We start from the raw sequence: 15,031 nt of genomic DNA on the forward strand, positions 1-15,031 counted from the left end.
TTTTGTCGTATAATTAACTTTGCTAAAATTAGCATGGAAAAGGAGACTATAAAGGAAACCATAAGATAATAATAAAAACTATTGCTTAGTTTTTTCTTCTTGAAGTCCCATAATAGAGAATGTTAAATTGTGTGAATGTTAAAGGAAAAAGTTTGAATAACTCTGTCCATGATGAATGAACTTTAAATAGAGGGATGGAGAAGAACCTTCTTTCTGCATTTTATCCTCCATTGTTCATTGTAGGAAGCGTAGTTATGGATCTGACGTAGGGTAATAGGAATATGTAGATAATTTGACCACAAATAACCTGGAAGAGTCTATATTTTCAAAACACCAGCATATGTTTTCAGAAAATGGAAAACCAAGCTTTGTTAATATTGCAAAAGTTGTCCTACCGATTGGTAATCCTGAAACAATATGTTGGTAATTTAGAGGGGATCTCACGGGCACTTAACAGCACATATAGACATTTATGAGGAAAAGTTATTCACCGAAGTCCCAACGTTAGTTTGTCAAATGCCAGTGTCATTCCTAGAATGTTAAGGGATTGGTTTATTTTGAATTTAAATCATAATCTTTGAAATTTTAAAATATGTAAAGTTATATTTTTTAAGACATGTGAACCATTGAGAGGCAGCATTGGTTTTTTTTTTTTTTAATCTCAGTAGGAAACAATTTAAAATAGTGGTGCTAGCTACATCTGCAGATTTGTTAGACTGACCTGTATAATGAGTAGTTAAAAGTTGCAGTATATCTATATGTGTATGTGTATACATGTATTATGGTTTTGCTTTTGTCATTATCAGATACTCTTTCAGGTCTTTTCCAGGTATGATCTGGATATGATCAAACAGTTGAACCCAGACATGGCCAAAATATTTTCTCTTAGCTTCTGTTGGGTACTAAATCTTATCTATTGCCGTTTGTGCTTTAGCTAAATGCAGTTATTTTGCAATGCAAATGAATCATTAAATGGGCCATATTCTGGTTGTTTCACTGAGTATAGACTTGCTTTAATTGTTAACGCAGGCTCACATTCTTTTGTTAGTCTCATGTCTGTGCTAAATAAACAAGGGACAAATACGACCTCTGTCTTTTCGGTGGGAGGAAATAATTGAGGTCAATAGCATATCTTTTAATTCAGAAGACTGTTAATGGCACCAAAGAGGCTTTTATTCAACTAAATAATCACTGCTTGTAAATAGTCTACTGAATGAATATTTAAGAAAGCTGCTTCTCTATTCTGAGATTCATGGATTCTTCTGAAATAATTTACTTGGAAACTGTCATTATCTTTTTGTATTTTATGATATCCTTTTCAACATAGGATTCTTACTGGGGTTTCAGTTAAATTTGATTTTTATTTTTAAAGCACTAGCTGAAAAATAGAACACATTTTGATAATAACTGCTATCGGATTAATGGTTTTGTATTGTGGCTTAGCTGTTTTTTGGACACTGCTTGATATTCAAGTGTGGGAATCTGATAACAGTGATTTGATTTATATTTGGATTTTTGGATAAAATTATGTTTAGGACTATGAGTTTACTTCCTGCTTTCTTAAACACAATTCTGCCTCTCAGAAATTCTTTTATCACTTATCCATTAGGAAAGCTCAGTTGGAGCTGCAATTTTTGAACTATTTCCTCCTTCTGAACATGTGCATGTTTAGATGTAAAATGCTTCTTTGTCTTCACATTATGTAGAAAATTCTGATCTTATAATAGAAATGCCAGGATTACCTAGAAAACTAGAATAATAAGTAATCTATCTTTTTTATAATTTTCAAGTATAATATAAAACAGTATCATACACCTTAAATTTATAACAATAAAAAATATTTGTTTTCAACCTAAAGTTTACTTCTGAACTTAATGCATGACTTTAAATGTAACATTTATATACTAAAATACCTTAATAGTATACCTGCCATAAGAAGGTGTACTATTTCAACCTTGATAGTATACCTGCCATAAGAAGGAAAGAAAAGAAAAGGCAATATTGGAAAAAACAAAATTTCTATTGATAATTTTTTCAGGGACTATGAGCTGGTAAAAAAATCTGATGCCTGATTACACTTAACATTGCATAACTTGATATTTAGATTATACTATATGAGAAGCCCATTATAGTACATTAAAAAAATCCTCAAATAGTAATTATCACTTATTTGAGAATCCTTATTCTGTAGACTTTACACATTTTTGAAACATAGTAGAAATTAATGTTGATGTATCTATTTTAGCCTGTATATCTAAAGTATCAAAAATATAAATAGGGTTAGCTATTTACTAATTTACTAAACACTTAACCTCTGTGAAAAGCTTCTGACTACTAATATTGTTGCTGTTTGTTTTTTTTTACACCATAACCACTCTTCGTTGACCACTGCATGCAGATAGTTGGAAGTAAAGTTACGGTGAGTACAAAAGATGTGTTTTACGCTTAGATATGAATTTGTGGTTTTGTAAATTGTGATTTTTGCTTGTAGTATTTTATATGTTTGGTTCTTTTGGTATATATTTTACCAAAGCAGTGAGATGAATATTATGATCAGGTGATTAGAATTTAGCCTGGACAAGTATTTTTTCTGTGGTTTTTGGGAGATGTTTTAGAACTAGAATATGCTTGTATATTTTATCTTAGAAGTTTTCACCTTTTTTTTTGTTTTTGGAATTATGCCTGTGTCAGTCTTTATGATTCTGATGAAATTGTATGTTTTACCTCAATTTATCAGGAGGAGAATCCTAAAATGTTGGTTTATGCTAACAGGAATTCTTATTAAAATATGTCACTTTGATTTCAGTATGATTGAGCACATAGAGTAATGAAAACAACCCTTTCCATGCAGTCGGGAGGCCTGGGTGCTTGTCTTTGTTGTATGCTACTAATCAGCTTTTGCTACTTTGGGCAAGTCATGTAATTTCTCTGGGGCTCAATTATTAAATGGATAAATTGAAATGATTAGCTGAAATTATCTTTTAAGGTTCTTTCCGTGGCTGTCATTTAAAGGTTTTATATTCAAGGCACTATATTTCAGTGCTATAATTACATGATACACTATTATATAACGCGCCCAAAGTGGCCCGTACTGTGATTGAGAGCTGTTTGTAATTACCTTATCTTCATGACTAAGCACTCCCTAGAGAACAGGGTGGTAGGAAACATTATCTTTAACGTCACCGAGTACTGATGTATCTAGAATAGTGAATTTATTTGTTCATTTTGCTTTTAAAAATTGATTCCTTCTTTTCATTATCTTACTCTTCTTTTTTTTTTTTAAATTCACGAGACATCTGGGGGAAAAGCCATCATCCTTTCAGGATAATTTTAAAAATCGAATATTTATTTAGTGCTTATTATATGCCAAGAATTATTCTAGGTGCACTGATGACTGGAAAATAAGAATGAGATAGGACCTAGTTGATATGTGTTGAAATAATCAAACCTTAAATTATGCATGCTGACTATAAATGTAATAGGAATTCATAAGTAGGAGAGAGAAGTAAGGTTGGAGTAATTAGAGAAAAATCTGTGTAAATTTCTGCACTTAAATTGGGCTTTCAGGGAATAATTAGTTATGATGGCTGGGGTTTGGCTAGGGAGGAGAGACTGTGGAGAAGCTCTCAGATTCTGGAAGTAATATTAAATGCAAAGGCCTGAAGAGAACCAAACCATGTGTGTGGAGGCAGAGAAGAAGGAAGTGAGAGATGAGGTTGACTTTGTTGAAACAAAGAATGTATATTGGAAAGAGTAAAAAATCAAGTTGAAGGATGGTCTTGAAGTCCAGGCGGCAAATTATAAATTAGTTTGAGCAAGGAGGTAACATGATGGAAGCAGTGTTTAAGAAAAATAAATTCGATAGGTGGATAGGCTGGATTAGGCTAATGGTTCTCAAACTGGAAAGTACATGAAAATGCAAATTTTGTCCTGCTCCAGGAAGATTGTGATTCAGGTGGCCTGGGATATGGCCACGAAATTTGCATTTTTATCTAGCACCTCCAGAGATTCTGTTAAGGTAGTCTGAGAAGTATACTTCACACTTTAAGAAGTACTGGATTCTGATAGAGAGACTTATTCGGGAAGCTACCTAGGAGATTTTTGAGTGATTCAGTGAGGACTTGTATTAAAGTCCTCACTTTGAGGCTAGGTGGGGTTAAATAACGAGTTTGGGGAGATAAGAGATTTTTAGCTTATTTTAATGAGGGCTGGAAGCAGCCTGTATTTCTAGTCTTGGTACCAACTCTCTCCCCTAATTACCCACACTGTTACTTCCTTAGTTCAGACTGTCATCATTTAACACCCCTGTGATTGCTGTAGCCTACCAAGCAGTCTCCTTGTCTTCAGTCTCTCACCCACCCATGCATATTCTACACTGTTACCAGATATCTTGCTCCAGCAGTACCCTCTTATCTGTGGTTTCATTTTCTGTTTCAGTTACCTGAAGTGCAGCACAATAATACATTTTGAGAGAGAGAGACCATATTCACATGTTTTTTTTTTTTTTTTTTTTTGAGAAAGAGTCTCACTCTGTTGCCCAGGCTGGAGTGCAGTGGCATGATCTTGGCTCACTGCATCCTTGATCTCCCGGGCTCAAGCCATCCTCCCACCTTAGCCTCCAGAATAGCTGGGACTACAGGTGTGCACCACCATGCCCAGCTAATTTTTGTATTTTTTTTGTAGAGATGGGGTTTTGCCATGTTGCCCAGGCTGGTCTCAAAGTCCTGAGCTCAAGCGATCCGCCTGCCCTGGCCTCTTAAAGTGCTGGGATTACAGGCGTGAGCCACCACGTCCGGTCCACATAATTCTATTATAGTATATTGTTATAATTTTTCTATTTTATTAGCTATTGTTAATTTCTTACTGTGCCTAATTTATAAATTAAGTGTTATAGGTTTATATGCATAGGAAAAAGCATACTATATTTAGAGTTTCAAAACTATCCACAGTTTTAGGCATCCACTGGGTGTCTTGGGGCATACCTCCTGTGGATAAAGAGAGACTACTATATTTCCCTCCTCAAAACATTCAAATGGCTCCCTGTTGTCCTTTGTGATCTCATCCCTGCCTGCTTCTCTAGTTTCATCTCCAGCGTCGTTCTTACTGGTCTGGTACCTGTCTTCTATCTGCATAGGAACACTTGGCAATTCCTTCATGCCTTATTCTTTAATACCTTTAAATCAAGCATGTTCTATTTTTTTGAGCTGGAATGCCGTTTTCTTCTTTAGTGTGTCCGCCAAGCTCCTAAATATCCATCAAGATTAAGCTTCCTGTCAGTCTTAGAAGAAGCTGTCCTAGGTAACTCCTTCCTTCCCATAGCACCATGTTTATAGCTCTATTGTTATATTTAACATATTTTATTATAATAAGTCATTTATATGTTCTTTTTCCACAATGTACACAGCTTCTGTGTTTAAGAAACTAGGTCTAACGGGGAAGACAGACAGGTAAACAGAATAAAGATAGAACCTGAAGATGCAATATGGTAAAATGGCAGGCCAGCAGGCTATATGTAGTGTGTATATATATATATATATATATACACACATATATATATATTTCCCAGAGTGTTTTGAAAAACAGTATAATGAGGTACGTGTTTTGATCCACAATGTAAACTATTTCATACCCATTGTCTTATCTGTGACCTCCTCACATTTGAGTTTGCAAATCCTGCTATAAAGGGAAGAAACTATAGGAATTAGCTTCTAGAGGAAATGATTAGGGGTTTGTCCTAGAGTTTAGGTGGGACGGTTGTCTTAAGGAAGAAATTTTTTTTGTTTGTTTGTTTTTCTGCAACTAAAGGGAATAAGAAAACAATATGTAAGATCACTGGTGAAAACCAGGTACAAAAGGGCTTTTGCGTCATGGTCTCAATCTTCAACAGATGGAGAGGTTTATTCATTGATAAAAAGGGCAGGTAGGAAATTTATAGAGGTGTTTCAAAAAGAAATTCTAGAATAATCACTTTAAGTATTGCATTTGCCCAGAGATTACATACATTGGTCCAAAAATGAGTGATACAAAAGCTAGACTGAAATCCGACAGATGGAATATGTAATGAACTAGGAGGTCGGCATGGGCCTGTTTTGCGTTTGTCTAACCAATGTTGATTAGAAGCAGAAATGGAGGCATTTGAGGCCCTCCTGATCTTGAGCTACCATCAGTCTTTACTTTTCACTATCCTATATAAATTGTACTTTAAAAGTCAAGCCAGGAAACTGCCTGTTACCTGAACAAAACCACCCCCTTAGCCTCAGGCAGTATTGCTTCTGACTTTGCTCAAGGGATCTTTTTTGTATAGAATGTTTTCTTTCCTTTGTCAACATTCTAGCCATCCTCCACAGCTCTTCCATGAAGCCTGTCTTGATCTTGATCCGCTCTCCCATTTCCACCTACAGTAATGTATCTGAACTCCTATAGCACTTTATTTTTAACTTTTAGGGAGTCACTCTTAACTTTATCTTACAGTTCCTATTTCTTTATATATTCCTTAAGGGCTTTCAGAATACTCCTATTTTACTTTATGCCTGTAGTAATTTATATCCTTAAATAATACTGTCTCACATACTATGAGTCTTTGTATATCCACGATACAGACTCTATGAAGGAAGGCAAACTTTAGTAGCAATCATGGGTTTAGAGGCAAATGGACCTGGTTTCAGATTCTGTCTCTGCTATCCAAGGTCACATACTAGCTGTGTGACCTTGGATAATTTACTTCTCTGAATCTCAGTCTTTTCATTGATAAAATGAAGAGAATAATACTAAATTTGTGATATTTTTGAAGTATATTGTTTATGTTTAATATATTTAACATGTAAAGAATCTTGCAAATAGTAGGTCTGAATTACATTTTTGTTAAATGTCTTGAATTCTACAAAATGCTTGATATGAAAGACATAAAACATAAAGACTACATGGTAAATTGAGATAAGACTGAGCTGCCTTTTTTGTTGTTGTTCAGTGTTCAAGATGTTTGCTATTTGAAGATTTAAAGGGAAAAATGGGATTTATTCTGGGTCAAGAATGGTGGGAAGGATTCAGCTGGATGCTGGAAGGAGAATGTTTTGCCTGTTTATTGGAAGCTATTTGTTATGTGGTGTGGATTATTGCTGGGCTTTGAGGAAAAAAGTAAAATCATATATGATCTCAAGTTAATATTGACAAGATTATTTTAAAGATTTAATAAAATAGTTGAGGATTTGGTATAGATACTGTCTGTGATGGGAAATGATAAAATATCTTTCTGGTAGATCTCTAGAAATAGCAAAGAGAATTTGGAGTAGGGAAGAGATAAAACTGAATTACTTTTTTCAATGGCTTCTTGTTCTAAATAACTGTTGCAGAATTTTGTGAAGCAAAATAAATTGTTTTTATTATTTAGTAACAATGCATGAAACAGATTTAGAAAACAGCTAAAATGATTGATTTTATTTCACTACAAGCCAGGAATAATTTATCCACAGGTAGAAAAATAAGCATTCTTCTGTGACAAAAAGTAAGAATTGATATGATTACATATGATAGTTGGAAAATAGCAAACATTGTAATGACCAGACCTTATAATTTTAAATAAGAGGTAATTTAATAAGTTGGCAGTAGCAACGGCTTTTTGGGAAAGCATTTGTCTCGGCATCAGAAGAGTCTGAGTTTGAATCCTGATTCACTACTCATTCATTCCCTGTGACCTTGTAAACCTCTCTAGACTCAGTTTCATTCCTTTCTTGAACACAAAGTTACTGGGTACTTATTAGTGCCAGGCATTATTCCAGTTGCTGGAATGATGAACCATACAGATAATGTCTTCATGGAACTTACATTCAAGATGGGGAAACAGACAATATGACACATATAAAATATAATGACAGGTAAGCGCTATTAGAGAAAGCAGAGAGTGATCAGGGTGTGGTATTTTAGATAGGCGAGCTCTTTGGGCAAATGACATTTGAAAGGAGACCTGAATGAAAATGGGAAGAGCCATGCAAATATCTAGGGAAGAGAGAACATCAAGTGCGAAGGCCTTGAGGCAGGAGTGTGCTTGGAGTATCTGAAGGAATAGCAGAGGTCACTGTGCATGGAGTGGGGTGAACAAGGGAAAGTATGGGGGTGTTTAATCCCAAGACTTAGGGTGACTAAAAACATATGTTAAGCATAGTTAGTGGGTTGTTAATTTGGAAAGGTAAGTTCAGGTCATTTTAGGAGAGATATTTTGAAGAATTGTCACTTTAATAGCCAGCCAGGAGCCCTGGAAGGGTTTGAGCCATGGAACGACAAAATCCAAGGTGTATTTGGGGAAGAGAAAGGTAGCAGTGGAAATTGGAGAGGTTAGATATAAGGGCAAGGAGATCAAGCTGGGGGTTGTTGCTGTAGTTTAAGTAATAAGGGTGCTGAACTGGAGTGTGGTTAGTAGGAACTAAATGGAGGATATAGATGAGAGACAGAGACTGTGGAATTAAAATATCCCAGCCTCAGCAAATGATTTTAAAAGGGCAGAAGAGATGTATGAATCAATAATGACAGAAATTTCAAGCATGGGTGACCAAAATGACTTGAGCATTCATAGAGTAGTCAGGGACAAGACCGAGTTTGGAGTAAAAGAAGATTGAGTTCAGTTAGATATGTTAATCAGGGAGAAATTACTAGAATCACAATAGCAGGAGTAAAGGTATCACCATGCAAGAACATTTATTTAGCTCTTACAGCATTAGCAGTATAATTTTATAATTTGGTTCTCTGTTTCAAACTACTGCTTTTACCATTTTAAATGTACTCTCTGTATATTGCTGCTGAGACTATGTTGCTGATCATTCTAATAACATTTACCTGCTTAAAAGCTGAAGCCTGAATATCTTTACTAGGTATTGAAGGCCAAGTATACTTGTAGATGATTCAGTGGACCAAGATAGAGAAGAGTGAATCATTTTGGTGGCTTGTAGCATCATTTACCAGATAAACCATCTGACATAAAATTAAGAGGTCATATTTGTACCTTTTGCAATGTTCCTAATAATCTCAGTCAAAAAAACAAGCCCATAATAGTGAAGGTCAGATACAAATGCATGCTTCTTTGCCCTAATGGAGCATGGGAATCATGAGCACTAACTGAATGACTGTTGCAAGAGTTTTCTCAAAATAGAGCCAAATGAACTCCCACCTGCCAGCCGGCCCTCTTCCAGGCTGACAATGACGGTAATACTGAGAGTAAGTTTCTGTTAAAAGTATAAACATGGCTGGGCGACGTGGCTCACGCTTGTAACCCCAGCACTTTGGGAGGCTGAGGTGGGTGGATCACTTGAGGTCAGGAGTTCAAGACCAGCCTGGCCAACATGGTAAAACACCATTTCTACTAAAACTACAAAAATTAGCTGGGCCTGGTGGCAGGCCCCTGTAATCCCAGCTACTAGGGAGGCTGAGGCAGGAGAATTGCTTGAACCCGGGAGGCAGAGGTTGCAGTGAGCCGAGATGGTGCCACTGCACCCCAGCCTGGGTGACAGAGCGAGACTGTGTCTCAAAAAAAAAAAAAAAGGATAAACATATGATCAGGCTTAAAATAATAAATTTAGTGTTATCTATGTATTACTTACTATAAGCTGCCTGATAGTAATATACCTAAAATACCACCAAGTGTGGCAGCATGCTTTGTAGGCTGTTAAGCTGCTACTACATTAATAAATTGAAGTTTTATTAGTTTATTTATAGAATAGTATTTGATAATTACCTCACGTAATATTACACTTGTGTCAGGCCAATTATTTGAATATGTTCTGTGAAAAAAGATTAAATCTTATTTTTCCTTTTTTCTCCTTTTTATAATTGTGTAGTCCAGAAGGGGGAGACAAAACATTGATTATTGGAGGTTGAAGTAGCTGCTTCGTGATGATAAAACATTGTGTTCTTGTATTCCAATTTGATTTTTTTTAATGGGTTTAGAAATTGTAGGATAGTTGCTACTGTAAAATATTTAGTTTTATGGTGGTGATAATTTTGTTAAAAATCTAAATTCAGTCAGAATAAAAATAATGCCATTATTTTAAACTAGCATATATAAAATAGAAAAACTCATTTGGTGATCAGATGAAAATAAGACCTGAAACTATTTAATGATGGTATATTATAAGTGATCTTTTAAAAATAGCACAAACACTATTAAAGTACCAATTTCAGTCTTTTCTAATTTCACATTCATTATGTGCAACGAGTAGCTACTTTCCCATTTCCTAATGTTTTAACACTGCAAGCTAACTTGTATATTATACTTATTTTGGATAGGGGTATCTGTATATGTTTTGAAAGGTTTTGTTATTTGAATTTCCCTTCATTTTTGGAACACTATCGTATCAGTTCCTTCCCTTCCCGTGCATTGTCATAAATTGCATTATTTCATCATGCCAGATTAAATTCATTGTTCAATGAATGCTGAAATATAGATTATGAAATATTAACAAGTCATCTTACCTTGGGCATTTGGAAATGTCTAAAAGACAGCATGAATGTTAGTATTATGTTTAGACATGTATTTTGAAAATTGATTATATTAATATTTATGAATAGGGGTCATTATGTTTTATAATCTATCCTGATATTAGAAATGAAAAGATGTATATTTCATGTATGATTTTGCATCACAAATTCATTAGCTGTGCATTTTGATTGTGATCATGTTGGATATTTCTATTGAGGATATTTTTCTGTGTGTATAATCAGGTAAAAGAATCAATTTAAAATCTGATGCTTGATATAAGACATTTAAGACTAGTATAGCCATTATTTTTTGTACTGGATTGGTTTATTTTACTAACAATGGAAAAAATTTTGATCATCTATGTAGAATGATGTAATTATATGATGTCTTTTTTTGTGTGTTTTTGTTGTTAAGTAATATAGTCTCTACAATATATATCCTTTAAAAGCTCTGTATAAAATTTGCTGTTGCCATTATAAAACTTAAAGTGGCATAACAGAGGGATTTTTTTTATGAGTCAATGCTTCCTCTATCCAGATAGCCTTGTCGGCAGGGGAAAAAGAGGAAACAATCAGATTACAATCAATGTTTAGAAGTTACCTTAGGCTAGATGTAGTTGGCTCATGCCTGTAATCCCAGCACTTTAGGAGGGTGAGATGGGAGGATCACTTGAGCCCAGGAGTTCAAGATCAGCCTGGGCAACATGGCAAGACCCTGTCTCTACAAAAAAATAAAACAATTAGCTGGGTGTGGTCGCACACTCCTGTAGTCCAATCTCCTAGGGAGGTTGAGGTAGGAGAATCTCTTGAGCCTGGAAGTCAAGGCTGCAGTGAGCCGAGATGGCGCCACTGCCCTCAAGCCTGGGTGACACAGTTGAGACCCTGTCTCAAAAAAAAAAGTTGGCTTAGCTACTGTATATAAAATTTTGGGCCCTTTTCTCATATATTTGATTCCATTTTTCATTTTAGTTAATCAAGTTTCTTCTGTCTGTTTATCTGTTTGGAAAGGACTGTTTGGTTGAACAAACATTAGTTCCTTTGAATAAGTAGAATAGGATAATCTTAAAAAGAAAAAGGCCGCCTTAGATTTATGAAGTGTTTCAGAGTGTTTAAAGCCCTTCATGTATTTCCTCACTTAAGCTACGTGTTATATGTATTTCTGTAGGTTCGTGCATCAGTTTTTCAGAAGACATTGCCTCCATCTCCAAATTCTTGGAGGCTAGTTAGAGTCTGGCCTTATCCCATGGAGATTTTTTTGGCTGAAAGCTATATGGACAGTCTTTTGAGTAGTTTGTACTGACCAAGGTATTTCCTGTCAGTGGTCCACTGATATTCATAACATTTAAAAAGATACATGATATTCATAACTTGTATTAATATCTAGTTTATATGCTTGTATGAAATGCTTTCTGGGTCTGCATTGCTAAATAATGGTGATGTGACCAGTGACATTTAGAGTAATTTTTTGTACTGTGGTCACCATAATTCGGATACCATGATTATTACATTAATTGCATGTGCTTTTATAGTTGCAGCCATAATTACCTATTAAAACAATATAGAAAAAAATGAACTTTAACAGCATCAAAGATATTAAAAGCATTTGGGTTCATTTTTTATGCTGATCTGTTTGTAAATTTTTAGTAACCTGTCATGGTTCTTTTCTTTAATGAATTTGTGATCTAAGGAGAAAATAACTGCTTGTGCAATGTAACTCTTGTGCTTGGAGAACATAACTGCTTTGTATATTTCTGGTAAATCATTTATTTTTATTGATGATTATGATGCTTTTTTGGCAGAGTGCTTATCCACTCAAAGAGCTGTTCTACGAAGTGTGATTGGTGTCTGTATCTAAGATATAACATGTATTCTATGTATTTATATATGTCTCTCTATATCTATTTATCCATCTTTCTGTCTATCCTCCCAAAGTTAAATGAGCTTAAATAGGTTGCCTCTGTGTTAGAAAGCAGAGAAGTATTACTAGAGAACTGAGGCTCTTCCCCAAAATTATTTCAGATTTTCTTATTGTGTGGAGTGATTTTGCTTGGAATGAGAAAAGCTATGTGTTACTGGCTGAATTGTTTCCCCCACCTCCCGCCCTCCCCAAATTTGTATGTTGGAACCCTAACATATCAGAATGTGACTGTGTTTAGAGATAGGGCTTTTAAAGTGTTAAGTTAAAAAAAAAAAAAGAGGCCTTTAGTGTGAGCCCTAATCCAGTCTGACTGGTGTCCTGGTAAGAGGACATTTGGACACACAGAGAGGTGCCAGGGTTGTGTGCAGACACAGAGGAAAGGCCATTTGAAGACAGAGAGAAAAGATGACCATCTGTAAGCCAAGGAGGGAGGCCTCAGAAGAAACCAAACTTACTGACACTTTGGTCTTGGACTTTTAATGTCAAGAATGGGGAGAGGGGCCGGGTGATGTGGCTCATGCCTGTAATCACCAACACTTTGGGAGGCCGAGGCAGGCGGATCACTTGAGGTCAGGAGTTTGAGACCAGCCTGGGCAGCATGGCAAAACCCCATCTCTACTAATAATATCAAAATTAGCTGGGTGTGGTGGCACATGCCTATAGTTCCAGCTACTCAGCAGGCTGGGGCACGAGAATCACTTGAACCAAGGCAGAGGTTGCAGTGAGCTGAGATCGCGCCTCTGCACTCCAACCTGGGCAACAGAGTAAGACTCTGTCTCAAAAAACAAACAAACAAAACACAAAACAAAAAAAAAAGGGACAACAAATTTACAAAAATAAACAAAACAACAAATTTCTGTTGTTTGTGTTCCAGTCTGTGGTATTTTATTATGGCAGCCCTAGCAAAGTAATACAGTATGTAACAGTCATTTTGTTGTATTTAACACTGAATAATAGTGAACTTTTAGAGAACACTAAGTGCCAAGAACTATGCTAGGCAAGCTTCATGTAAAACCTAATTTAATCCTCATAAGAATTATCACCCCCATTTTATAGATTAGGAAAGTGTGGCTTAGAAAAGTAGGTACATTGTTTGGGGTTACATAGTAAGTAAGTGGGAGAGCTGGGATTTGAATCCAGTCAGACTGACTTCAGAGCTTGGCCTCTTAACCAATAACTAAGTAAGATTTGGTGGATTTCAGGCAGTTGTGGATAATAATTGACACCACAGGTGTTCATCCTCTCTAACACTGTTAATATTTAGTCTTTCACCATGTGCTAGTAGGCAATGCTTATTTTCTGCCAACTGGAGAATACCTACAGTCATACCTACAACACAGAGAGAACCTTGCCCATGGAAAAGCTGCTACATTACAGAGAATTAAAGACCTCTGTGCACGTGTTGCTCAATGGGCCAAAAATGACTCTGCTGACATGGTCTTTGTGGCTTTCATAGCAGATGTTCACAAACAGGTAACATCAATGCAGATAAACCATATACTCAGCAATTTAAATGTGAGGAAAAAGATACATAAATATTAGAAAGAATCCCATTTTTAGCAATGGCCTATAATTCTAAGCCATTTTTCCTGTGTCTGAAATAGATTAACCATTGTGCCTCTTCGAGTTTTTTTTCTATCTGTGTGTTCACCTTTCTTATGCACGCTTGCCTTTTATAATTAATTTCAATTAAACATTAGTTTTGTTTAAATAATACTGTGTAATTAAAATGCTTATGTGCTCTCAGAGGGCAAGGACCATGTCTTAATACACTTTAGACATTTTTAAATACACTAGGCTATAACAGCAATAAAATAATTAAACATCGTTTTGTTCAATCTCTACATATTCACAATTCCTCTGACACTGAACTGTGTATAAACTAAAATCAGAAAGCTGCTAGTTATTTTACAATGCTTCTCAAAACAGAAGTCCTCTTCCATTGGAAATGCAGTCTAGCATCTTAAAATCTTTTTTTTTCTTTCAAGAATAAAACTAAATTTCTTCTATTGTAATTTAGGTCCCTTGCCTCTTGGTAAGTTTTCTATTTCTGCTGAGGACCGTTGTTCATCATCACCCATGCAATCTCTCTTAGAGTACTCATAGGTTTAAGTGGTCCCTCAGCTGCTGCTTCTCCCACTTCCTTTAATTTTTCCATATAATACTGCCTTCTTTTTAATTGCTTTTAGAGTGTCTACAGTTTGGGGCCTCAGAAGTGGAAATGCTACTTGATAATACACCCAATCTAAATGTTCATTCTTATTTTACTCAACGTGTGTGTGTGTGTGTGTGTGTGTGTGTGTGTGTGTGTGTGTATGTGTATACTTCCTCAGTTTTGGTGGTGCCTCTTCTATTGATGGTGATTGTTATTTTTTTGTTATACAGATGTGACTAAAATTGAGAGTTTTTTCTCCCCGTTCTCTTCGCATTATCTAGGAAACTCCAAAGATAGCTCTTCATCATACCAACTAGAAACATCTTGAGTGTTCACCTGGAGTTTTTCTCCAGTTGTTTTCGCTTATAGCTTGGTGTGCGAAGTTAATCATACCCATAGGAAAGCCACCACATGAAATGGATGCTTAGAGCATACGTTAAAACACAGTGAAAATCATAATATTTGGGCTTTGAAGACCTGGGGGTTTAGGTCAT

The 15,031-nt window shown here is 35.6% G+C and overlaps 1 protein-coding gene across 5 annotated transcripts in view; it reads left to right on the forward strand.

Annotated features, from left to right (window-relative positions):
• DIAPH2 (diaphanous related formin 2) overlaps positions 1 to 15,031 on the forward strand; it is a 922,276-nt gene that overhangs the window by 76,073 nt on the left and 831,172 nt on the right. For 3 of the 5 annotated variants that reach the window (XM_054677165.2, XM_054677169.2, XM_054677166.2), the window contains one exon: positions 2,399 to 2,419. The exons of the other annotated variants lie outside the window; for them this stretch is intronic. In XM_054677165.2, coding sequence (XP_054533140.1) covers positions 2,399 to 2,419 — 21 coding nt within the window. The remainder of the gene's footprint in view (positions 1 to 2,398; positions 2,420 to 15,031) is intronic. 5 annotated transcript variants of the gene reach the window in all.

Source organism: Pan troglodytes, chromosome X, assembly GCF_028858775.2.
Source record: "Pan troglodytes isolate AG18354 chromosome X, NHGRI_mPanTro3-v2.0_pri, whole genome shotgun sequence".
Classification (NCBI taxonomy): Eukaryota; Metazoa; Chordata; class Mammalia; order Primates; family Hominidae; genus Pan; species Pan troglodytes.